General features: G+C 42.0%; 2 protein-coding genes across 7 annotated transcripts in view; both read right to left on the bottom strand.

Annotated features, from left to right (window-relative positions):
* Positions 1-1,677: 1,677 nt before the first annotated feature.
* LOC133964914 (myelin basic protein-like) lies at positions 1,678-18,625 on the bottom strand. 6 transcript variants are annotated; one of them, XM_062399236.1, is made up of 7 exons: positions 18,491-18,625; positions 9,220-9,324; positions 9,071-9,097; positions 8,373-8,402; positions 6,468-6,548; positions 6,309-6,327; positions 1,678-3,219 (listed from the first exon to the last, which is right to left on the bottom strand). In XM_062399236.1, exons 1-6 carry the CDS (start codon positions 18,608-18,610, stop codon positions 6,325-6,327), a joined length of 366 nt encoding a protein of 121 aa, XP_062255220.1. In that variant the 5' UTR covers positions 18,611-18,625; the 3' UTR covers positions 1,678-3,219; positions 6,309-6,324. The 6 variants fall into 6 exon arrangements, with proteins under 6 accessions (XP_062255220.1, XP_062255219.1, XP_062255224.1 ...); XM_062399235.1 differs by lacking the exon at positions 6,309-6,327; XM_062399240.1 differs by lacking the exon at positions 8,373-8,402.
* Positions 18,626-18,741: 116 nt separating this feature from the next.
* LOC133964913 (myelin basic protein-like) overlaps positions 18,742-27,129 on the bottom strand; it is a 58,675-nt gene continuing 50,287 nt past the window's right edge. The window contains exon 4 of the mRNA XM_062399234.1: positions 18,742-19,040. Coding sequence (XP_062255218.1) covers positions 18,742-19,040 — 299 coding nt within the window. The remainder of the gene's footprint in view (positions 19,041-27,129) is intronic.

Genomic DNA, 27,129 nt, shown 5'->3' with positions numbered 1-27,129 from the left:
GCCCCGTACACACTTGGTACTAAAATGTGTTGTTTGTGATCCGATCACAAGTGGACAACTCTAAGTACAGGTGTGAATGCAATCAGAACGGATAGCAATCCAATCAGGCCAGACCGCACATGGAGGTGGTCTGGGCCGTGTGTCCACATTCATTTAGCAGCGCAAACGCAAATCCGTCCTGGGCCCCATGTGAAGGATTAAGATCTGCAAGTGGGGCCATATCTTAATGCCACGTGTGAACACACTCAGAGCTCTCCACTTGTGATCAGATCACATAACCTACAGTGTGCAGAGGGGCAGACAGTCTGTCAGTTTCATCTTCAGCAGCACCAGGTGAAATCCTACAAAGAGTGCCCTGTGGTGTGCGGCCACCCATAATGGTTTTACTGTCTTCAGCAGGCAGGCAGGGCTCAGTATAGATTCGGTAGATATCTCTTACATTGTGCACGTTCATGCAACAAGTTTAATGCCTCGTTTAGACCAACTTGAGCCCTGCTTGTAAAAATGCTGCCTCGATTATTTATTTGTCTCTCGGTTCTCCAACATCATCTCACAAAATCCTCCTGCATGTTACTGAGCTGGCAAATCAAATACGTGAAATCCCACACTCCAGGTAGATGACTTAGTAATTCAAGCACAATATGTCTATTGTCTTTTCAACTCCTGTCTCATTGTATCGTAATCTGTTGTGCTTTATAGAGCTTTAGTCTCATCCTCTAAGCAGCCTCGAGTCAGGTTTCATGTCTCAGTGATACATGAGACAAGATGCCCCAGCCGACCCTGCTTTACTTTAACATCCAAATGTCTGATGACCCCTCTGTCTGTCTTTGTACAAATCCAACCTGTTGTGCTCGGTAGATGTTAGAATGGGATGTAAGATGTTCTATTACAGACCTTTAATCTATAATTTCCTTTACTGCTTTTATTCAATCAGGACATGTCGACTTTTGTCCAGGTTCAAGGTGGAAATCCTACATCAGGGCAGGTTCGCTTATCAATAAAAATCCAACTGAGCTGGTTATTTAAAGAGATTAGAGATGTAGGAATATGAATCCACCAGCGAGTTTCCTCTACATAATTTAGTCACACGTTTTCTGTGCAGTGGGGAAACCTTAGCGCCTTTCAGGCTTTAAGAATAAAAACTAGGTTATCAGCTTTTTAAATTTAGAATGGATCACTTTGATTCAATTACTATTCTTTTAGGCTTATGTTCTATGACGTATACTTTTGTCATGAGTTTTGGGGTTTTTTGTTCTAATCATGGATAAAGACTCAGATTGTGTGTCAAGCTATTTAATAACCGGGACAGACGGCCTGCAGCTCCCATGTGTGTTTGTTCAGAAAGCAACAGGTGAATGAACAAATCACCTTTGGGTCTAATAAACCCAAACTCATTGCCCCTGTGTCTTCCCCAAGCCTGGAGGCCAGAGGCTATCTCACAGGGTTCACCCAGCTCTAACACTGTGATTACACCTGAGCCTGAAGAAGCTCCCGCTGCTGCAGCTCAGTATCCTGAATGACCATCACTCACTCAGCGGCTTTATGAAAGAAACGATGTCCCACTTGTGTTTGCTGTGGAGCCGTGACCCGACTCAGGATCTCTCTTCAGCTATAAAGTGGTGCAGCCTCGGCGGTCGTGTCGAGGTAAACAAAGCACACACTCCACGAGACAGTAAATAGAGTTGGTTTTATCCTTTTTATTTATTTTTCAGTTAAGTGGCTGGTCATGTTTATTACACATACAGTAATGAGGAGGATCTTTACATTCGTTCACTTGGGGAAAGAAACAAACACTACACAGCACTCGATGAGGCTGAAGCACACACAAACAGGAGGAGAGGCGGACGCCACACATCACAAAGGCCTGCGTTGGGAGGGGGGTGGGGGGGGACGTTTGGAACAGCCCGAGTGGCACAGTGTTGTCAGACAACATTCCCAAGTAAACACCTTATAATGTGTCAATACAGAGTTAGTTACAGAGCACCTTTTTTGAAATTGTGTTTTCTTTATCATTATCCACAGACACAGCACATTGTTTTTTGGTAGTCAGGAGGAAAAGGCACTTGTGCTGCGCTTACGAAACACAGAGAAGACTACGCTGAAGCAGAGATGGAAGCTCTGAATCTGGCTTCATGCTTCGGATTCAGAGTGGGAGGGTTTTAAAAATGGAAAATAGTTCCCTTTCAAGTTCTTTAGTTCTGCATGTGGAAGTGAGAATGAGTGTGAATCATAATCTCGTGGACTGAAAAAGAAAAACAACGCGTTAGAAACGACTCAATTATCTCCTGCTCACGGTGGCTGCTACAGGATATGGATTTTAGAAAGTTTGAGAAGTGAATCCTTCACCACAACAAACCTGCAGCCGGCCGTAACGACAAACACAGACTGACGTGACATTCAGGACAGGACACTTAGCAACGGCTAAAGACACGAGGATGGAAAAATAACACAATGGCTCCCATAACAATGTGAACACTGTTAAACCAATTATTAGAAAAAAATCAAACACGAGGTCGGAGGGGTTCGACGAACGACAGCGCGATGAGACAGAAAATCACTCTTCACTAAAAACAGAAGCCACCCGGCCTTTTCATCCGAGTCCACGAGCGGCAGTGACGGTCAAGTCAGTTGGACTTGCACCGGCCTCGACTTTCAGATGCTCCGGGTGAGCTTCAGTTCAGCCACCTTAATTTGAAATGTAGAGAAACTATGTGAGACGTCCACAGGAACTCAAGCAGCACACGTATAAGGGGGGAGAGAGCCGCGGCGGGGGGGGGGGGGTCAGCAGGGGTCATTCAGGCTGCACATGTGAGCGGCTTCAGGGTCAACTTCAGCAAACAGTTCATGATGACAACTACTCAGCACCACGCATGCAGGGAGGGATGGGGGGATGGGGGGGGGGGGGGCAACAGATTGTGTCGCTATCTACCAGCCAAGGCGGAGGCGGGGGGGGGGTAGGGAGAGGCAAGGAGAGGCGAGGGATTTAGCGAAACATTAAAGTGTTATCAGAGGCGGAGGGGAGGTCGAGTGTGAGCGGGTGACAAGGTTTCCTCCTTTTCTTCCTCTTTTTTCTTTTTTCCTTTTCTCCCCCACGTTAGTCCCGTGTTCTTGAAGGTCTGCCCTCGAGCTGTTGGAAGGTGGGAAGGGGGGGGGGGGGGGGTTTGGGTTGTCGAGTGGAGAGGGACCTCAGCGTTTGGCTGGAGATGCGCTCCTGCTTCCCTGCAAAACACACAACACATCACCAGATGAATATGTGCAGGTGGCCGTGCCGTTAAAGAACCACTGTGATGTTTCTGTTTTCATTCTTTGTCACTCACTAATCACTCTGTATCACTCTGCCCATTTTGTAGTGGTGTCGGAGAGGTTAGATCAATTGGTATACCCTATATAGTGCACTCTTTGTATCCCACAGTGCATCGTGAACAATGGGTGTACCGTCCTCTATAGAAGTCCTTTCATAACGAGTATAGTATATTTAATAGTTGTATAGTAAAATAGAGATTTGAGACACAGCCATGCTCACATGCGAGTTCACTAAATCACATAACTCTCCTGCTTTTAAACTGAAAAACAAGACCAAGGCTAAATAACTCTGATAATATCAGAGCTATAGAGAAGTTAGACAGCAGTCAACATTTTGGGAAACAAAGGCAAAATAATTTGAGAATTAAACAATGTTATTCAAAAATAATAAATTACAATTTATATAAATACGATATGTTATAAATAAATACATGAATAATCAAAGTAAAGCCAATGGGATTAGCAGGCGCATCAGAAATGTGATGCAGATACTCAGGTGAAGGGAAATGTTTCAGAATTTTATTCTGACGCAAAAACGTCCAACTTTTATTACACCTTATTTTATTATTTAGCTTTTTATAGAAAATGGTTTGTGCTACAGCAGGTTTGTGCTGTTTTTGTCCTATGAGAGGAAATAGAGTTGGACAGGAGGCAAAGCTGTTGGAACATATTGCTTCACAAATCCTTCAAATATGTCCTTAAGGTTTTCAAGGGAGAACCCAAACACCCTGTGTCTCCATTTTATTGTTCCCTGAATTCCAGACAAGATGTTCTGTGTTTACAACAAAGCCATCTCCGAAACCACGTTGTATTGTTTCTCTTCCCACTCTCCTATTCAGATAAAAAAAAACTAAACAGGAAGAGTAGAGGACTCCAGATGAGAGAAAGAAGGATTATACACATGAGATAAATCTTTATGGATGGCTCGCGAAGGCTGAGGATTGTGCTTTTGTTCTAAGCTTTTCCTCAAATGAAATCTATTGTCTGTCATGAAAGAGGAAAACTCAATACACAGCAAGTGAAATGAGATTATCTGAAAGCAGAGAGTGAATAGAAACTAAGTGTTGAACATTAATTGAAAGTGAATGTGGCTTTGTGCTCATTTACATTTGTAACGTGACGCCAGTCGAGGGCAGAAAAAAACAGAAGTGATGGTGTGACGGCCCAGAGCTAATCAGTCCTATCAGAGAGACGTGAAACCAGCGTCCCAGAAGTTCTTCCTCTCCACACTGTTTACTCTCATGCAGATTAGTGACAACAGTTTAGCCACTACAGAAGAGGATGCAGCCCCCGGGGAAATTAGGATTTCTGTCCATCGTCAGTATCTAGCTGCTAAACCAACTAATGGAAGGTGCCATTAGAGAGCCCGGCTGATGAAACACTGACGGGGGTGAACCGGCAGAGCGTGGGAGCTGCCACTCCTGTTCATGGCATTCAGTATGAAAACAAATGAGAAGTGTCTGTAAATTAAAAGGTCCAGTCGCTGTGAAGACAGTGGTCTAAAGCAGGCCTGGGTGAGTGAGACACAAGATAACATGTCCTGAAACTCTGAATCTCTGGGGGTTTGATCCCTGAGGTCTCCTTAATCACAACAGCAGAAACGAGTCATATCTTCCATCTGTGCTATGAGAAATTTTGACTTTTAATTTTTTGACATTTAATTTTTTCCTTTGACTTAGGATTTATCATCTCTCCTCTAATGTCTTACTTTAAAAGTGTGGTATTCCACGATAACCGCAGATCAGAAACACTAAAGCTGCTTTCGGACATGCACTGAACCCAAAATAATCTCCTGACATTATCAGTAGGGGACAAATGACAAGTATACGACCTTCTCTCGAGCTTCACATGCCAGCCCCCAATTAAAAGCAGGATAATGCCCAAAGAGCCCATGTGAGGAAATGGCAGGAGATTATCTGGGGGATTCGTCGCGAGCGAGTGTGCATGCTGAAGATGTCTCTGACATGTGAAACGTCCCATTAATGAAAATAAGTAAAGAATACAAATATCTCAGGATGAAAAAGCTGTGAGAAATACGGAAGATGTCAATAGAGTGTGTGGATGTGCTGTGAACAGAAGCACCTGATCTCTGCAGCCCAGTTCATACTGAGAGCCACTGGAGGAAGGTTACTTGTCTTTCTGGTGCAGGGCCTCTGACCATCAGAACTAGTTTTAAGTTCAAACAGCCCCACAGTAATCTGAGTGATTGCTACTATAAAATAATGCATTATGGCAGCTATTAATATATAACGGTAACTTATAAAGGACAGGACATTATACACATTTTTAACCAGCTTATAAATTATTTGTATTCAAAGACACTTAAATCAATACTTTGTATATCGTTAACATTTAAGAGACTTGTTTTTTATGTGGTAGGGACACATTTTGCCTATGTTGAATAAAGACTTTAAAAAAAAAGCTTTAATCAAAAGAAACAAGCAAAAAAACAACGTTTACAAAACAGAACAAACATGTTACAAACTAGCTTATGAATTTGGCGTCATCATCCCTGCTACTGCTTTCATGTGTAGCAAGTTAGTCAAATAAACTTCAGAATATCTCATAGACTGCATATAAAACAGATTGTCAATATGAGCACATCAGGACAGAGAGAGTCCAATGTTTGGTTTCATATTCCAGTGGGCAGTGGGTCCCCAGAAGCGCCTGAAGATGCTCACAGGGCTTGGCAAGTGATTGATGGCACTGCCGAATATTGCTGTATTATACATTGTGCACGAGCAACCTCTTCCCTGTAAAGCAGTTAAAGTACGTTAGCTAAAGCCCCCACTGGACCCTTATCCAAACTGGATCCATCCACAGCATGATTATACCCGAGCTGGCATCAAAGCTTGTAGCGTGCACGCTGATCAATCTGGCCTCTAAAAGCCTCTTATTATTCTGCAGCTGCAGCAGTGATGAGATTAGGATGTCTTCTGAGCATATCAATGTTGCACGAATGTGCAGAGACTTCAACTCAACTACATCAGGTATCAGTTACTCACTCTGCTGGTGATATCATCACTGCGGCAGAAAGAAAAAAAAAGGGCAACGAAAGTGATTAATGAAATATTCAAATTTCAATACGGTTTAATTTCCTCGCGATATAAAAGGTTGAGAGGAGCCACTTGGATATCAGGTTCTAACACAGTGTCTTTCTTTACCATATTGAAGATCCTAGTGAGGGAGCCCTTTCCGTCCCCAGCACTGGCCTTCTTGGCTTTAGACTGGGACTTCTGGTTGCCCTGCAAGAGACAGACAGTGTGTTAGAGAGTCTTGGAGATGTTTGACTGGGGACTGAGCTGTTGCATGGAGCCCGTCAATGCTTTTCAGTTCAGTGGGGAGAGGGGGATGATAAAAGACAAACAGAAAAGTCAGGAGAGAATACTATACATAAAACCTGCTTCTCCAGGGCATGTATGAAAGTATCCGGCCATCCGTTCTGGTGCAATCCAGTTCCTCCCTACTCTTACAGTATAATTGTGTTCCACTTGCTGAAGGGGTTTCATCCGAGAGCTTTATTTGAATTATACATGAGCGAAGGAGCTATAAATTAGCAAGGGTCGGTGAAAAAGGGAAAAGTTTCAAGACACCAATGAGTTTTTCTTTTAGTGGAAAAGAGGCGGGAATTTTCTTCGTATAAACGTGAAGGTCTCACCCTCTCGAGACCACATGTCAATCAATCCACATACCTGCAGGTTACAGTACCAAGACCGAGAGCCGTCACTTAAGAACACGACAGCAAAGGACAAATCGATGCTCATCAGTTCTTGAAGAGTTTGTTTCCCGTTCTGTCTTTGTGACATTCAGGAAGTTCCTTTATTCACTTCCTCCAAGGAGGAAATAAAGTGGAGGAACTGTATTTTATTTTGGTAACGCTCAAACATGCAGAGATGTTGATGTTGAATCCCATCATAAAATGGAAACTGAGCTATGGGAACTGATATGAAGGTTAATCCCCTTCAAACAGAACTTTAAAACGCAGTTGTTGGATTTGCTGTGTGTTCATATTTAACAGGAACAACCACAGAGACCATTAGAGGCTTTATTTTGACTCGCAATTCATTATTTCTTTTACATTTCTACTATGAGAAGTTCACTTTGGTGGGATTGTTTAGCCTCGGCGGAGGTATGTGCTCGACTGAGTCTGGAAAGCCTCAGTTTGCAGATTGAAAAACGATTCAGATTAAGTATGCACAGGCAAAACTGTCCTTTATGAACCATTGCATGTATCGACTGACTGCAACATATTGCAAAGGAAAGCGGAGGCAACTAGACGTTAAATTCAGGATTAGTGAAAAAGAAAGGAAAACAGCCTGACAGCCATGAATTCACCAAGGAGATTTTCATACCTGTCTGTTTGCTTGCTGGTTTGTTCGTTTGTTAGCACGATTACACAAACACAACTGGATGGATTAAACCATGAAACTTGGTGGAAGAATGTGCTATGGGTCAGGGAAGAACCCATTAAATGGGGGACAAATGAATTGGATTTCACTTTCTTTAACATTTCGAGAAAATCATTTTTTGTTTTTAACTGATTTCCCTCAAAATCAGGCATATTTATGGAATTGTTTTCATTGAGTGTGTGGAATTTGGGGGGAGGAATGCGCTCTTTAGAGTTTTCTTGTTTCCCACTCAGAAGTGTCTCCTTTGGCCACATGTCAATCTTTACGCCCATCCAGCCTAGAGCTGCCTCAGGATTCAGATTAAGTGAACACACGCTCCCAAACACACACCATCACCAGGGGCTTAAATGAAGTGTGGATAACGTCACTTAAAGCAGAAGGCAACCTCACTTCAGCCAGCCGCAGAGGAATTTGGAAATGAAACAAGGATAATGAAGAGAGGAGTAATGCCTGTGTTGTCATGTTTATAACAATGTACGTACGTGAAATGGACGAGTTAGGCGGCAGGAAAAGCCACGAAATGGAAATGTTCTGTTTGAAATGGACTGAAGATTACAACGGCTAAAGTGCCTGATGGAGACAACATGGAAATGGAGCTACTGTTTTAGAGGATGGCCTCACTCGCCCTTGCTTCAATTTCATCAGGCAAGCCGAACCTACCATGCCCATCTTGGCTGCTAGTCCTGTCCACTGGGTGTGTAGAGCAACGAGAGACAAGCACAGGAGGTAAAAGACAGAGGGGACAAAATAGAAACGGGGGTCTTACTCGGCGCAAAGGCAGGATGGGAAGGAGAGGAGGCAGGTAGGAGGGTCCGTCCAGGAGGGGGAGAAGTCACAGGGTCACGGGGGGGCAGGAGCAGATGAGGAACAGAGGGAAGGAGGGCAGATATGTGGGGGGAAGGAGAGAGGAGCGAGGCAGATGCTCACATTGGAAAGGGCACAGGTTTAGTGACATTCAGCAGCAACACAGACATAAAAGCATTAAATACACTTGGGATCCCTTTAAATCGATATCGCTAAGTTGTATCTCTTTGCACACTTGTCATCCTTTCTTGGCAAAAGTATAGTCGCAAAGGTTGGAAAGTGCACATTAGGACCATAAATATTTAAAATATCTTTGTTTAGTCTCTGAGCAGGATCAGATTGATTGTTGCATTTCTTGAATTAATGTAGAAGTACTAGTGTGCTCTTCTTTGCCACAAAGTATGCAAATGGACCACTACAATTTACAAAGACGGTCTATGATATATTGTATTTATCATGAAGATATAGGCAAATATAGAACAAGTCTCAGCATTGCATTTTGGAGCTGTATGCACTTTAACATATAGAAAAGGGTCAGTGGGAATCAGACTCACCCTGGACTTAGGAGGGGCAGGGGACACCTGAAGAAGAGTTGATGATAGAAATTCATCACAGTTAGTGAGAGACCAGGAGAAACCGACAGAGGGAAAGGTCAGAGAGAGTCGCCGAGCGATCAGTGGAGTTCGTTCGGAGCATTACTCACAATTGTGCGGAAGAAGGTGACCACAGCGTTTTCTGCTCCGCGCTTACGAGGGGAGGTCGCAGACGCTTTCTGAGGGCCTGGAGAGAGAGCACCACGGAAGGATCCCTGGGAAGGAAAGGAGAAAAAGAAAGAAAGAGGAACAATAGACATACGTGTAAAATGTATGTTTATGCACAGAACAAAATTAACTTGGGCTTAAACTCTTGAGAGGGAAATGCCTCCTCAAATACTGAAAATCATTAAGTGTAGGATTAGTGTCTTAACTGATGGAGAAGTAACCCTGTTACAAAAGAGTTTATTTACCTCCAGGGAATGAAATAAATGAACAATCGAAAATCACTCCTGTTTGAACAGGCCGTCCTGGTGCTTGTTCCACTTACCTGTTGAATGATGAAGACAAAAGCACCAGAATGACATGTTGCCCCAGCACCACAGGAGGTGGCTGATTGGAACAGCAGCTCAGAGCTGTTGCATAAATGAGTTTATTTAACAAGCGTTTAGTTCTGAATTGAATTTTGAATCAATTTACAGGTTATGTAATAACTTTATCTTTATCTATCATCATCGGAGGCAGCAGTAAAACACAATGCTGTAATATTCAACTTCAGTACATTAGATCAACATATAAAAAGGATGTGTTTATTTTGTATGGATCAGACTACAGTGCATGTACCGTGTGTTGTGTTGTGCACGTAGCTGTGGTTTGTTACAGTGGAGGGAAGAAATACAAATCTGCAGCACAGTGATGGTTAGAAACTTATAATTTTAATAACTTTTCTTTCAATGTTTTTCTGATCATTTTCACTGTCTGTTCCAACACCTGTGTAAAGAGTTACTTCACTGAATCAAGGTCTGAACTTCTTGACCTCACAAACCACAGAAAGACGTGGCTGCTGAGAGGAACCACCTGAGAATTTGAATATAATTTCATGCTGCCGACTCTACTCTACTTCCACCCTCAGAATTTCATGAACTGTGCGTTCACATGCTCCTCAAAAGGTCGTGAAGTTGAGAAGGCGTTTTTTTTCCGACTTTGGTGTTCATGTGCTTTGACGTGGTGATGTGGAGAAAAGCATGCACACTGTAAAAAAAAGTGTGCTGAGTTCATGTTTTCAGGGCAATTAAACCACATCTCAACACCCTTTTACAATATTTGCAAATAAAGAAATTCATGTAACATAATTATAGGGAGCAAATAAACAGGGTTATCGTTATAATTGCTACACTTAGCCGAACATTTTTAAAACTTGAGTTGAGGAATGTATATATTAGAAATAAAAACACTGTATCAAAGGTTACACTGAAGAAGGAAGGCTTCAGCTCGCTAAAGAAGTAATTTTAGAATATCATGATGATACTGAAGACAGGAAATGAAAAAGCAGCTAGTTCCATTGTTCGGTTCCTTCTGACAACAACTGAATTAAAGCTCTGGAACCGCCTGCCTGGCTGTCACCCAGTCACCATGGTAATTACTGTAATTGTTACCTTATTACAGGATGAGACCAGTCAGCATTTTTATCCCCATTCAGATGTGACAGGCAAAAAAAGTATTTAAAATGTTCATCATAAAAGCGTCTGTACTGGCTAAAGAGTCTGGTGTCGAGCACTTCTGAGAGTTAGTGTGTGTCCTAAGTGACATTTGACTAGTTCATATCAGAGGCTTTTTATTTTTTGTATTCTGTTGTCATGGCTTTATCTCAAACAAGAAAATGAATTCTTATCTGCACACACAAACCACTGCAGCTAAGCGCTTCCAAGTCAGATGAACAAAGGCTTTACCAAGACACACGCAGGTCCATACGCTCTGTCTATAAGGCCCGGAAAAAGTTGTGCGCACGAGAAAAGAGAGAAAGGATCATATAATCAAACATGCAAACAGCTCAGACACATATCGGGTGAAAAGTACGGCTCCAACCTTCTTCCCACGGGAGGGGCAAAATAACAAACACATTTCCACCCACTCAGTATGTCCAGTCTTTTCCGTTAATGTTGCCTCATTCAGCCCTTTTCTCTGTGACCCCATTAATGCAGGAGGAAAATGTGTATGTCTACATCAGTGTGTGTGTGTGTGGGGGGGAGGGGGGGGGGGGTAGGCCGCGCTGTTGATGATTCACACCCATTACTTCACATCAAAGAGCCTAAAGGTAACCAAAAGGGTGGAAAGGATCTGCAGCAGCACCGTTCACACGATGTGAGAGACGTGCGCTGTCACATCACGAGCACCTTAATGTCTTTATTTTGAGATTTTACTACGAACGTGTAAAATCTGCTTCCTCAGTACTTCAACAGTGAACCCCATCAGTTATGTCCACTTTAATGTGTGTGCTCCTCTGTGTGTGTGTCTCTGTTTGTGTGTGTGTGTGTGTGTGAGTTTGTGAAAACACCTATGTTTTTTGAATGGATGCAAATGATGGAGGCAGAGAGAAAAAAGGGAGGAGGGAGAAAAAAGAGCGGCTTTGGCGGCCTCACCTTTTGTTTGCGGCGGAAAAGAAGAAGAAGAGATGAGAGAAGAAACAGGAGAGGAAATGAAGCTGTATGAATCCAGGATGGAGCCGTCTCCAATTTCATCCCTTTGATGTGAAAACCCCCTTTTCTGTCTTTATATTCCATTTGAAAGAGAAAAAATAAGAACTTGCGTGTGTGTGTTCTCATGGGGACGGACTATTACATTCAGATTAAGCAGATGTATCTGTATTTCATTTAAGATGTAAACATATTTTTGGGGTGTGACGTTTCCATTTTTGCACACTCCTAATCAAGATGGCTACTTTCAGATCATCAGCAGTGGCACAGAAGCATTTCAGCCAGGTCTGAGCTGTTCCTGTTGCTAAATATGAAGCCGCTCTGGTAAGTGGTCAGTATTTTGTGCGGCCACCGGTGGAGCCATTGCTGTTCAAACCTCTCCTCAAAATCTCCCTTCGCAATCAATGACCCTGTTTGATGTCTGAATAGAAGTGGTTGTACGAGAGAGGGAAGAAGAAGAAGAAGGTAAAGAGATGAGAAACAGCTCACTTTCATCTGCATGTAAAACACACACACACACACACACATACACACACACACACACACACACAAACCTCTATTTGTGCACAATCAGTGTTGAAACATCTTTCCTTTGGATTTCCTTATAATAGTGTTTGATTTGCTGTGTGTTGCAGTTTTTGTCGTCACTTCAGCCATTTCTTCTTCTATTCTTTTTATCCGCACTTAAAAAAATGCTTTGTATAAAAGATTAATTGTAAATAATCTCTTTACAAAATAGTCTGTAGGTTCATTTTTCTTTCTATATTTTAGGATAAAGACAAACAACATATATATACACTAAATTTAACTTATTATTGAATACATAAAAAGGAAATTGACAAAATAAGGTAGTCGAGTTGACAAAAATACAACTCAGTACTTATCGCAGATGGGTTAGGGTTAGGGTTATTATCTCAATGGCATGTCTAATATGTCACCTTTTCAATTATCCCCGTAAACATGTGCAGGTAGGAACCAAAAACCTGGGGAATGTACATAAGAAATACATACACCCGACCCCATGTGGCCAAAAAAACATTCATTGAATTTTTAACGGACAGATGTGTGGTGTCGATCTTCTTCTCTAACTCTCACCCAAACTATTTCTTTAATCTTTACCTCTCCGATGCATCTGTACATTGTTCTTCAGAGGAGGTATTAGGAGCCGGAGGAAACGAAGAGGGCGATGGCAGAAATCAGGATTCAGGACGAAGACGTCCCCGACCCGAAGCTTACCGCAAAGTGCAGGTTAACGATCGCAGAGGTCAGAGGTCGCAGTTCGGCCAGCCTGCTTCATTATGAATGATGCTTAATAATTAATCTTGGAGTGGGGAGAGCTGGAAATGCATGGTTGAGAATTGTTATCTTCATCATTAGCCAAGACGTTCCTGGGAGGAAGCAGCACTCCTCTGTTTCACACGGCCATGCCCCCCCCAGTGGTTGTTAGGAAGCAGAGTTACAGATGTCAGCGTCTCTGCAGCTTCACACCTGAAATGCACATATCAGCCTGTGCACCTATATCCTTTCTGTTTTGTAGTTGCACTTTTTCAGATTGACTTGCAGAGGCGGTGCTGGGCCAATCGATCTGCCTGATAGCGATAGACAGACTCCACTGGCAGCCGCAGCACGATACTGGAAAGGCAATCAGGTCTCGCACCCGGCAAAATCAAGCACAGAGTAAAACGCTTAATTAAACCTTTATCTGTGCTGTCGTTCAGGACCGATGAGGGAAAAACTAATTACTAAGGGACTGTATGAAAAGTGAAGGGGATCTATACATTCATTTTTTGTTTGAAGTTTGAAAATCTTTGTGTTTTGATATCAGTAGGTTTCAAATTACAGTAGAACTTTTCTTTCCATAATTTGTAGTGGCAAATTAAGTCGTAATCTTTGAACTATTTAGGGTCAAACTCAAACTTTCCTCATAATTGGTTGTTTGTCTCTGTAGCTCTGTTCAGACCTGGTGAGCATTTGTGACTCATTTCCCCGCTCTATGTGAAAATAAAAATAACCAAGAAGGTCCTTTGTGTTCCTGAAGACCAAATGATGTTTTCTTATTAACGCAGCCTGAGTTTACGGATGTCTGCGACGATCTTTTGCGTGAGCCTGAGTGTCTGCGGAAATGAATCGATGAGCTGCACTAACACCTGCTCTAAAGAAAGATTTCACCCGTTTGTAAAGAATTACTGAAACGCATGTGTTGTTGAGTGTTGATATAGCAACCAGAAACCAATCCAGATATGTGCACTGAGAAGAACATTACTTCTGGAGTCATTTTTAAACTGTAACAGGTTGAGAGTCGTTGGTGAATCCTGCGTGTTCACACCAGGATGTGTTCGGATCTCAGGAAGCGTTGAGGAGGCATTTGAGTACGTTCACACGTGCTTAATGCTTATCACTTGTGATCGGATCACTCAGGACAGATGTTAATACCAGGTCTGAATGGTGTGTGTATGTCAGTCCTTGTCTTGTGCCCCATGTCAACTGGGACCGGCTCCAGCCCCCCCCTGCAACCCTCAAAGAAGTGGTGTAGATAAATGATGGATGATGGAAACTATAATTTCTGGAGAGACGGTTTTCTTCTTCTTTTTTTTAAATTAAGACCCATAATATTTAGGCCTCCACCCCACCGCAATAATTTCCACACAGCCCCATAAGGTTCATTTGTTTAAACATTTGACAAGAAGCCCATAAAACCACATTCCACAGAATAGGAGTTTCTCCAAGCTCCTAAGCAGTGTTTGTCTAGTGTAACAGCCTCCTGTCTCAGGGCACCCGGCTACTGGAGATGAATACAATTGCACATTTTAGCATCTGAAAACAGAAATTTAAATAAGCCTGCACCGACTGAATTTGCGAGCGGAAGTCACGAGAGGCCTAACTCTTGCGAACATGCTGCTGGTCACGTTAACACAAAGTTGCTTCTGACGAATACAAATGACTCAATAGCAGCGGCGCTTCTCTCCAAAATAAATCTAAATTAATGACTTTACATTCACATGTGTCTCCAGGAAACATGGACGTGGAGCCTGCGGTGATCACAGAGTTTATTTCATTCTCTCCTCTCGCTGTTTCCTCTTTAGGCTAAAAAAAAAACAATTGAAGCCAGTCACCCATTACTCCAAACCATCAGAAGGGAGATAAGCAGTAGCTCCACTTTCCATTAAACCTCCCCTGATAATTCCTTTCGTTTCCCATAAAACAAATTTGACTGACTGACTCAAATGTGAAATATATTTGTTTGTCTTGACGTCTACAATCTTAAAGAGCCAGAATGCAAACAAAGCCCAGACACGCTGAATGAATATTCAAAGTTAAGCATCGTACCACTCGTTGCTTTTCTTAGACGCACGGCGCCGACAGTAATATTGCAAAAATTGGACTGTTAACAGGACATAGCCGAGCAGTTAGAGCAATTCGCCACACATTCACAACAATAGAAGAGTAAAAAAATGAGACATGGAGACATGAATTAAAACAACCAAAAAAACGTGAGAGTTTTGTTAAAGAGTTTTAATCAAGCAGAAATCCAAAAGGAAAAAAAGCTCCGAACAGGATCAGGTTAGAAACAGATACAAATGGTTACAAGAGTTGAAGGCGTTACAGAGCGGGGATCAGCAGCGATCCGTTCAAACTCCCCCACTGGGTCAAAGACATGTGAACCTGAGGTGAGCTACAGCGGATGTGGGGCTCCATCTGAGACCCCGGCGGTAAGAGAACAGTGTCACACAGATTTGGGTTTCTGTTTCTCAGAAAAAGGTTTGTTTCATAAAAATAAATCACTCCTGCCTCGAATCATATGTGTGATTCTTTCAGGCATTCAAGAAATTCATACGCAAATCATTTTTTCTTTACTAATGTTCATGCAAACTTAATTTCCCCTCCAATTAACTACCCATGTAATTTGAAATGATAATAAAAAACCTGTTAGCATTCAAATGCTGATTTCCTGCAGTCGTTTCTGGTTTTATTTTGGTGTCGTCACTCATTTCATCCTTTTAACACTTTGTCACAGCTCAGGCTTAGATTGCAAATAAAGTAAATCAGACAAAGCTTTAAACAATAAAACAATCGAGCTTTACTGAAATAAGCATGCATAGCATAATTTATAACAGCAAGCAAGGACACAATCTTCCCTCTAACACTGCAGCCAACAAGTCAGAGTACATGTTAGGAGTGTCTGTGGAGAATCTGTGCACACAGGCAGGGCAGATCTGAATCTATGCAAAAAATGTTGTCCCCATTATTAATTGTTTCTGGAAAAATAAGTGTTTGAGCAGAAAGTTAGCGCAGCCTGTTTTTTCTTTTGTTTTACATTGCTAGGCAACAGAGGTGGGGCGAACCTGACTGTCATTTACTTGAGAAGTTGAGATGTTAACACTCATATATTGAAGGCAAACCCTTGGTGAATACATATATATACATATATATATATATATGTATATATATATGTATATATATATATAGTATATAAATATCTTTGTACAAGTTTTTTTTGTGGCAAAAAGAGAACAAGAAAATCTGAACTAAATACTGCAGAAAATTGATCACAAGCCTAAATGTTAATTAAAAGCTTCACAACTTGTTCTGTTGACATTTTCCCTGAACATTTCAAGAAGCAACAGTTTTCACAAAAAGCTAAACAAAATCATCTGATCAGCAGAACAGGCTCCTGCTACTGGCTCATTTATGCTCCTGCTTCGAATGATAAAACTGTCACAAGCTCTTAGGGCTCCCGCCTCTTTGTGTGCTTTTTAGTGGCATGGCTGTGAAGCAACACATCCACTAGAGGGCAGTGCAGAGTCAATCATTTCTGACGAATACAATCATGGCCACGCCTAAGGACTTGAACTGTGTGCCATGCTAAAATATGGTATAGATGCCTTAAGTTTCTTTAAAAAAAAAAATCGCAGTCTCACAAAGTACAGACATTGATGAAATATCCTCATTTTGGTTTATTCCTTAGGGTCATCTCGCTTGAACAAGTTGCTACACTGCCCCCCCACGATTTCAGGTGGTACTGCCCCATTTTGACTATAAGCTTTCAGAAAACGCCCACACATACAGACGACATTGAGCATAAATGAGCCTTGAGACCTGAAGCATACATGTATCAAATAATGTTCTCATCCTGAATCTTACTCTGAACACCTTTTCATAGTTGACATAAGGCATGGGGGGGGGGGGGGACTGTGTTTTTTCATCCTGCTCAGTGATGTCCTTGCCAAAGCACTGACTAGTGCTCCAAGAGTTAGAAATGGTGGACGTTATTATCAGGATTTAGCTCTCAGTAGCATTGCTTTCCTTTCACCATCATCAGTGACGTGCACAGCTGTGCAGATGTGACTCATGTTGGGGACATACAGAGTAACACTGCCAGGCCTTCCTCCTGAAATCACTACAGGAGGCTGAGGGATTCAGCCTCAGCTTGTTGCAGTCAGGATCCCAATGAATGCTCAGTGGTGTCCGTGAACATTTACACCACATTTGACACTGAGCCTTGAATCCCAGTTTCAACACCACCCCCAGATGGTATCACTGAGTGAATGGCCCCATGGAGTGGAAAGGCGTGGAACCAGCAAAGCTGCAGTCTGGTTCTTAATAGCCATGGCAACAGTGCCAGGCAGTCCATCATGACTGGAAGTAGATCCCAGTCTGTTTGGAGTGATGGACAAAGTGGTGCCAGGAGCAAAAACAGAACTTTCACTACAGTAAAAATAAGCCAACACCAAAAAGCTATCTTTTTCTTACTTTTTTGACAAAGTATACCTGATTAATAAGGTTTCATATTTACTTATCATAAAAACTCTGCTACCCTTACCTCTTTAAAGTACAGACTTATTAAATAGCAATGATGACTTGTCTGACAGATTGGATAAGCCTGCTCTTACTTTATGAGATGCAGCGTCGTGTATATATTTCCAAAGAGGGGGGGGGATAATATGCTCCTACAGAAATATACTGCATATCATTATATCTTAATAAACATTGTCTTCCTCTTTGATCATTCATAGCATAATATAATCATTTGTCTTAATATAATTGTTAATGGGACTTTGCAGACTGCTGAACTGTGCAAACTGCAGCAAAGTACCGGTCCCTGGGGCCGACTTATCACAGATGTTTAAAAATGAGCCCAGAGACGAAGCAGCACTAACTCTCTAAAGAATTCCCAAAGCCTTGAAAATGTACCAGCATCATATCTCAGTGTCAGCATCAAATCCTACCATCATCATCAAGGGAAGTACCTGAACTCATACACAGCTGTTCTTATCTCCACTCTGTCGAAAGTTGTAATAAGCAAACTGTAATTTGACAGTAACAAGGTTACTATGTCCACCATTTCACATTTACAACAGATATATTAAAAACAAAAGCTACGCATGTCAGTACCATTTAAAGAAAAACGGAACAATATAGAAAAGTATCCTCAAAATGATTCAAAATCACAGCCTCTTTGTAATAAAAGAAAATCAAATAAATCAAGCTGCACCCACAGCCATTAAACAGCGTTGATTTGTCAACTATCAGCCGGTTACCATGAATTGTAGGACAGTATCAGACTCAGGTCCACCATGAAAACAACATTAAAACCACCACGTTTGTATATAAAGCAAAAAATTCTTACAAGATCTAAAGAATTAGAAGTTAAAAAATAAGTGGTTCTGGGAGTGAATCAGCAGAATGAACCGAGTTACATGAGACAGGTCAAGTTTTCTTTCAACCTCAGCTCTCCCTGCATTCTCACCTTGCTCTTCCTCTTCTTCTCCCCTCCGAAGAACTTTCCGATCTGATCCAAAAGGCTGGGGTCCTTCTTCCTGCGGCCCAGCCCGAAGGCGGCCTGTGCGGAGCTGCTAGCAGATGCCATGGTGGTAGCGGTAGTTGTTGGTATATTTGTATTTGTCGAAAATGGGATTCTTGTCTCTCTCTTAAATGAGAGACTGAAAGACAGAGTAGGAAGAAGAGAAAAGAGAGGAGAGGAAGGACAAAAAAGCTAGCCTAGTCTAGGTCCTGTTCTGGGTTATCCGATCCGCACTCTGAAGCCGCTCCGCTGTGTTCCTGGATGGTCTGTAGCTCATCCGATTCGGAGGGTCGCTCTTTGAAGGTGTTATCCTCGCGGCCCGGGGCATCTCGGGAGAAGAGGCGGGCCAGGTGGGGGCGTGGCGTAGCGGTGTCAGGGTCAGCTGTGTCGGCGGGGGTCCAGGACTGGAGGGGGCCCTCAGCGCCCGTGGAGTCAGTCACCGCCGGCTTCGTCGAGATGCTGCCATTGTTCTGGTATGCATCTGCCTCACCCAGTCCTGTGCAGAAACAAACAAGGGTCATCTATTGGCTCGGGCCTGCATGGCACATAACAAACCACAGCAGCAGCACAATGGGCTCTTTTGACGCGGCCGTGCCCTTCCTGCTGTAGCAGGGAGCAGCACAGCTAACGTTTCACATCTTTACTAGGGTGAACCTGCTGAAGTGGAAGAGATGACGAGAGATTCAAGACGTTCGTACATTGGCCGAGACACGAGCACAATAACGGAAAACATCGATGCAAGAGCCACAACGCAGAAATGAAAACGCAACTTCAAAAGCCAGAACAAAACTACAAAAGCACACACACACACAATGGAAAACGCAAGAACAATGGATACATCATAGATGAATTGATCAAGACAAGCTCGTCCATGCTTAAAATGTGAAGCTTCTCTATTTGCTGTGTTGGTGCTTAAAGTGCCCAAAAAGGATGAAGTAACAAAGCCTGTGTACGTCCTTTTTGGGGATCTCTGAGTACCTTTACCAAAACACCTCAAACAGACAGGCATCACATTTTTAACGGCAACTGGCCTGACCTCGTTTTGACAAACGATGACTCATTTTGACCAAAGAAAAAAAAAGCAGAAGTATGTTCATCTCATTGTCAACATTGTGGCTCTATGTTGTGGCTTTTGCAGTAGCGTTGTCATCATTGCATTTGTGTTTTCTGTTATGGCAGTCGTGTACTGAAAAGTACTCCCTAAACTCTGAGGTCTCTTTCACCGCCTGCTGTTTTCAGAGGTGAGGTCACAAGTCAAATGTTATATCAACAATCGCAAGTTTAATTTCACTGGTGTATCACACTGGCTTTCACACTGGCTTTAACACAACTTTATTTCTGACATAACTTGGATTAAGCTGTTTTTAGGCAGACAGCGTCTAAAAATATGAACAGAAATAAATCCTCCTGACATGTTCAGGTTGCACCACCTCACAGTCAATACTGCGTAGACCATCCGATCTCATCTCCCTACAGTACCACAATTCATGTTTTCAGCTCAAAGTGTGTTTCAGTGTGAAAGTTCCAGTGAGACGGAGACACAGCTGTTCCTGTTGAGTCCACTTTGACAGCTATCCATTAAGCCGCTCAGCTCCCACAGCGTTGGACATCCAGCACATTCCTGCCTCCGACACAATATCCACACTGTACTGGCAGAAATGGTGTAGCACTACAGAGAATCTGCATGCTAATACCAGTGGAACAGTGGGTCGTTGTCAGAGCTGCATAGTTATTACGGAGAGACAAAAGGCCTAGTGTCACTAAAATAACTCCTATAAGTATGGATTTTCAGCCCAAAGCCCGCTGACACTCATCTGATTTGGTACCCGAGCGCTTCGAGGCTACCGTCTCTGCTTCAACAGTTCCTGCTACCTCTGTAAACTCACTCAGTGGTTTGCTACATGGAATTACTCCTGATAACAAATCTTTAACAGCAACATTAACTCATTATTTGGTCCAGTGAGTTCTCCAGCTCGTTTTCCTCCTGGCATATTCGCAAGTCATGTATCCGCTGTGATTGTCGTTGGAGAATAGATGCAAATATGACTTGAGCATTTCATGAACTCCGGAACATATCTGCACCACGAGGCCTGGAGTTTCTCCAAAGTGTGTCTTTCACAGAGTCTGTGGTGAGACAACAGGAAAGCGTTCAGATGATGAGTGGCTCAGCATGCAAGAGATAAGACGTAACGTAGAAACTCTGCTGCAGAAATACCAAGTTTGACGTCTTTGTCTGTGCCCCTGTCTTCTACATGTATCTTTATAGCTTTGTGTCTTTCACTTGTGAGACATCGACACGTCCACTCACTCGTGGTGATTTCTTTGGACACTATCCACACATGGACTCATTTGGAGCAGGGGTGATGGCAGGAGAAAAATCCGGAGAATGTTCGGAGACCATTAACTTGGACATTTATGCCCCTCAGTGATGCGTACCTGTCGCCCACCAGATGGATTATCCTCAGCTCTTAGTTCAGTCATTTTAAATGGACTGTCAAAAAACTGTTCTTTAGGGGGACATGGCAGCTTTTGATTTTGACTGTTTATCAGATTGCTTCCCTATTAAATAGAAAGACCAACAGATCAAGAAACTAAAACATCCTTCAGAAAATGACTTTCAACGTCTTTGTGCGTTGCAACATGATGGTAAAAGGGCTCATAAAAAACATCTAATAATACCTCCTTCTTCAGCATTATCCCACGACCCCGATAGTAACAGCAGGGCTCGACACACACCCTGCCCCGCGCTGCTGTACAAAGTACTTTGTGAATGTTGTCTCGCTCTTTGCTTCTCATTCCCACGTAATTACATCCTCGTCAAGGTGAACGAGTTCCCAGTAGAAATTAATCCGATTCTTTAAGGGTTTAAAGCTGCTTTAAGCAACGTTATTATCAGAAAAACAGAAGATAAATCAATAAAATGTGGAAAAATGTAATGTCCACAAGGATGAAGCTTAAACAAATAAAGCAAACTTAAGGCATTTTGTGAGTTTTTTTATTATTATTATTTGCAGTGACGCTTTTAGCCCACTTGTGGGGATTGAACACTGTGGCTTTAAAAAATATTGATACGGACGCTAAGAGATGAGCTATTTATTGTTACAATAAGCGTCTGTGCACAAAGATGATCTATGACTTCAACCTGCAGTGAATGGTTTCCATAGTCTCCTCTGTGCTGTGAAAATTCGTGTTTTGTTTTTTTAAGTAACCGACTCTATCCCACTCAGCTTGATGCCAGATTTCTCGATAATAGATTTTCTTTTAAGGAGTTTGTGTTGGTCAGCACAGTTGTGTTTTTCTTTTACTTCATTGGCTTGAAATGTTTTTCTTCACTGTGAAAACAATTTCAAGAAAAACCTTTAAAAGACGTGTCTAGCTTTTTCAAGTTTCTACTTAGGAGTCGTGGTCGTGGTAGCCGGCAGCAGGGTGCTGTTATTCTGCATGTTTATTATGTTTTATGGATCTGTTCTCTAGAGGTATTACCATGCAGTTAGCAAATCAGTCAGTTACTACTACTAACTAAGCACTTTATTAAGTACAGCTGAACATCTGCTCATTCATGTTCACATGGAACATCTGAATGAGGAAAACTTCTCAGTGGTATGATAAGTTTGGGTTTGAAAATGCTGAAAATGTGAGAACATTTCTATTGAATGAAGTGAGAAAAGCATCCCAGAATGCACTTCCTCAAAACTTGAGGTGAACCGGCTCTAACAACAAAACACCACATCGGATTAACTTCCCCTTTTGCCATGTTTTTCTACAAAGTGCAAAACTTTATCTAGAGTGGAAACACCTAATCTGAAAAGTTGTCAACTTCTGTTGGAAAATTGTGTTGCTTGCTTGATAGACCTAACATAACAAACAACACCAGTAGAGTAATCCATTCTAACTTATATATTAGCCACAAGTAAACTGTCAACAAAGATAATTCTGTTACAACTTTTGGAAAACATTGAAGTGGACATCTTTATTGATATCTTCTGCGTGAATGGCTCCTATTTTTTATCCTGATCTATTTATATATATATATATATATATATATATATATATATATATATATATATAGATCAGCAACTTCAAAGGCCAGAACAAAACTACAAAAGCACACACACACACAATGGAAAACGCAAGAACAATGGATACATCGTAGATGAATTGATCAAGACAAGCTTGTCCATGCTTAAAATGTGAAGCTTCTCTATTTGCGGTGTTGGTGCTTAAAGTGCCCAAAAAGGATGAAGTAACAAAGCCTGTGTACGTCCTTTTTGGGGATCTCTGAGTACCTTTACCAAAACACCTCAAACAGACAGGCATCACATTTTTAACGGCAACTCGCCTTTCGCATGTTAGAAACGTCATCAATTACAGCCTCTTGGGGATTTCCAGGCAGTTATCTGGAGTTACGTGCATGTCTTAAAGCAGCACTTGCTTCTGATACTGATAATTAGCTGCACTTGTACAAATTGCAGGTGTAGCTAATTGCATACTCTTACCAACAATCAGATAGTGTTCCTAATTAAAGTGTTGGGTCATTGTACATGGAGCAGTTTCATGAAAATATGGTCCCCATTGCTCCCATTTCTGAGCCCAGCACTGCAACTAGCTGCCACTAAAGCCACAACAACCTGCCGCAGTCAGTAATACCCCCGAATATCTGCACATGTCATGTTTGGCCATAAAAAGCTTGTGTGCTGATGTGGAACTTGGTTGATGAACCAGATTAATCCCTCTTGTTAAAGATGCTTAATGACACGATTGTTGACCAGTGCCAATAAGTCGTAGCAATATCAAGGTTTGGTTCAAAGTTGGGTCAGCTTGCTAACCCTTTATAAACAACCTACAGAGCCATTCAGCCAAACCATAATTTCAATGGATACGATTTCCGAGCAGCACGTGCAATCACTTCAACCACACATCAAACATGGCGGATCACAGGGTCACTTTTGCTCCTGGCTTTGCAACTGTACAACTGTTTTCAAGCTAGAAAAAATATGACAAGGTGTTATTATTGTTGTTCTGAATGTATCATTGAGTTAATCCCCTTTTAATCAAATTATTGAATCTCAGCAGATATAACATAGCTTACTCATCTGTACAGTGACCACCCATCATACGCATATCAAACAATGATCAGAGCTGTTTTAATCTCTGGGTGCCAAAGGAAATCTGTCACATTGAAAAAGATTGTAATCCTTTAATTGCTACTCATGATTGCGATCAGCTATATTTAATTAATCTCGACTTCATCATGTTTTTTTCTACACACAAAACATCCATTATTAAATATATCTTATTATAGCTGCATCGTTTGTGAAAGATGACATGTAGGAGCCTAATGTCTCTGTGAAAGATTGTTATAATAGCTTTAAGAGTTTTTAATACATAAGCAAAATGTGATATAAAACAAGTGGACTATATGCAGCCAGTCCCTTTAATCTATAACATTTTCTCTTGATTATGTTTTATCGAGAGAGACAGGAAATCTGGACAATATCCTGCTGCGTGACTGGTCGCAAGAACTGTAAGTAATGCATCAGGACGAGTCATGTATGTTAGATAAGGAATCTGTGAGGACACAATGTTAGGATTTGTTCTTTCTGCATTCTGCCCCATCTACAAACCAGTAAACAGCTGCCTGCTTTCTACACAGTTTACAATAACTGTCTATGATGTGTTCGCCGAAAGTTCCTGCTCCTGTTATATCAATTTCTTCTGGTTCATCTCTTACAGTGCAAGCTATGAGGTAAAGCTTGCTTACCTGGTTTCAGTGGCTGGATCACTGATTAGTGATAGGTGTTGTTTGTGTTTTTTCCGATACTTGTGCCAGGTCAAAGACCTTTTTCTTTAAAATAAAAGTAACTCTACCCAAAATAAGAATTTATTGCTTATGCAAATTGGACATTGACAGTTTAAAGTACTTAAAACGGAGGTTACATATTTTAAATATATAAGTGCAAAACTCTTTTTGTTGTTTTGTCAACTTGGGTTTGAGCTACATCTAGCCAACTGAAGGCTAACTGAAGGTTACATGCTGCCAGAGCCATGAGGAGGTGTTGCCACCATTAAATGCGATATTAATTAAGCATATGCTGTTTATGTAACCTGTTAACATGACAACTATTTGCGCCAACGCTGAGACACAGCATTCAGTGTTGTGTTTCAGTTCAGTAGGCAAGGACATTCTAAAATAATGTGTTATAGATGTAGCACAATTGGTTGTAAAGGTGGGTTAAATATGTCTAAAAAATGTTGACCAAGGAGGTGCCATTGATATAGAATGTATCTTGTGGCCTGAAATCTTGGTCAATATGAGAATAATTGAAATGCCTAAAAAACTAATTTCCTGCCTTTTGTAATGTAAAATGTTCTAAAATTGTTCTAAAATACTATACAATTTGAAATCAATTCAAAAATCATGAATGCTGCTTAGCTGCACTGCATGTAATATTGCAGCAACATATGGGCTTTGTCTCACTAACCCAAACTCTGACAATCTTCCAGAGATCCTGCCAGTAAGTACTGGCTGTATAGGATTTTGTTATCCAGCCCATCACAAATACCAGTGAGATTGCTTGCGCTCATACTTTTTGAGTAGGCCAAGGCTTAATATCTTAATTATGGTCAATCAGACACTGCCATGTTTCCTCCATGACTAATCTTCCCTTTCGTTTAATGACATGAGTTCTGCAGTCAGTCAGTCAGGCAGCGAGCAGACCTGAATCAATCCCTCCACACACCCAACTAATTATCATTAATTTAAATTGTCTCTGCCACTCAGCCTGGGAACCTGGATTTATCTCCTCTCCACATTCGAATGTGTAAGTTGAAGTCACTTCTCAGATACTAACTGTCAATTTTACTGTGACAATTTATGGTTGAACCTTGTTGTGTTTCCCTTGGAAATATTGAAATGTGAAGGGAAATATTATTTTTTAATCGTTTAGAGAACGAGGCCAAGGGGTTGTTGGGGGGGGGGGGGGGCAATAGACAGGAAAGAGCAGCATGTGTCTCTTTCCTTTCTATTGTCCCTCATTACATTAAAAAACAAACTCCTCCAGCTGCACGGCCATCACTGTTTGGACACTGGTTATTCAAAACAACTTGTAAACAACACTAAGGGCCAATTATCCAGCACTTTGAAGCATAACACTGCAGACAGAAGCTGGGGTCTGCTGAGAGCGTGCTGCCTTCACTTTGCTGGCTCCTTTCGTAAACACCACATTTATTAACGTGTTGCATTTCAAGATAACGATAGTTTCTCAGGAGTATCCATCACTGATTTAGCAGAGGGGTCCTCAGGACACAAGAGGAGAGGAAAGTGAGTTCAACACCTGTTGCATATTTGTTGTTACCGATGCATCGGTAGCGACGCCTGCATTTATTCGCACTTAGAGATACTTATAAATATGACCGCAGCTTCTCATGATGTCCTCAAGACACAGTTGCAGTCTGAGGGTGACGAGATACTAGCCTGTTACCTCATCTTGATTAAGTCACCAGGACAACTTCAAGATGTCTCTACGGAAACTTAAGCATCAGAATGGCCTAATAATTCTGGTGAAATTATAGGAGACTATGGATTTGATCCGTTGCCTTGGAGTCACCGTCACTTGCGTGATACAGGACACAAAAACAGCCTGTCTAATCTGTTCAGCCGAGAAATTCGTGGAAGATGGGAAAGATCGGCATCTAGAAGGGAAGAGGTATGCATGGAGTGGGTCTCAAGCTCATTTTTCCTCCTCTTCATCAGTGTGAAGAGGATGTGCAGCTTAGCATCTGGGACAACAACAAGGGACTGTGGTGGGACTGAGGCACGGGAAGCATTCCTCTGAAAAAACACCCTTCGCTATGTGGCCCCAGACCAAAACTCCTACCCAGGGGCGAAACACTCCCCATGCCACTGCATTCATGGTGGATCTGAAGCACCCACAGGCCTGGAAGAAAAAAGACGCTCTCTGTCTCTGAAACCCCATCTGGCATTCAGGACGTTAGTCCTCCAGAGAGTTTTCTGGACGAGATAAGAGCAGCAGATCCACTCCCTTCTTACAACCCGAGCCATGTTCGTGACCTTTCGAATTCACAGCGTCTTCAAATGGGTAAGGGCGCTACTCAGAGGTCAGAGTGTTCTGCTGTGATGATAACGATTAAATAAACATCTGTTTTCTCCACATGTTGCATCAAAACCCCAAAACACTTACAATGTCCCAAACTGCATCTAATGATGAGGATCCTTTGGCCTGACCTGTGTTTCCTGCTGGTGTTCAAGCTCCATTATATGCACAGCTGTGTGCTGCAGTATTTATCCAAACAGATGTGAGGCTAACCTTGCAGCATTACCAAATATAATGAAAGCCCTCGTCACTACGAACAACTCCTCACAACCATGTGTGACCTGACAAACAGACACAACATTTTCTCTGTCTTTTGTTAACACCCATTTGGGCATCACTCTCGTTTTCTTGACAGGAGTGGATCAAACATGTAAAAGGATTTCTCTCACAACAGTTTCAGTGTGTGTCGTTAAATGTGCACCTATTCATTTGTTATTTGAATAGGTGCACATAATGTGCACCTATTCAAAT

Source organism: Platichthys flesus, chromosome 11 (genome assembly GCF_949316205.1).
Source record: "Platichthys flesus chromosome 11, fPlaFle2.1, whole genome shotgun sequence".
Classification (NCBI taxonomy): domain Eukaryota; kingdom Metazoa; phylum Chordata; class Actinopteri; order Pleuronectiformes; family Pleuronectidae; genus Platichthys; species Platichthys flesus.
The sequence above is the reverse complement of the archived record's forward strand: the minus strand, read 5'-3'. Positions and strand labels throughout refer to the sequence as shown.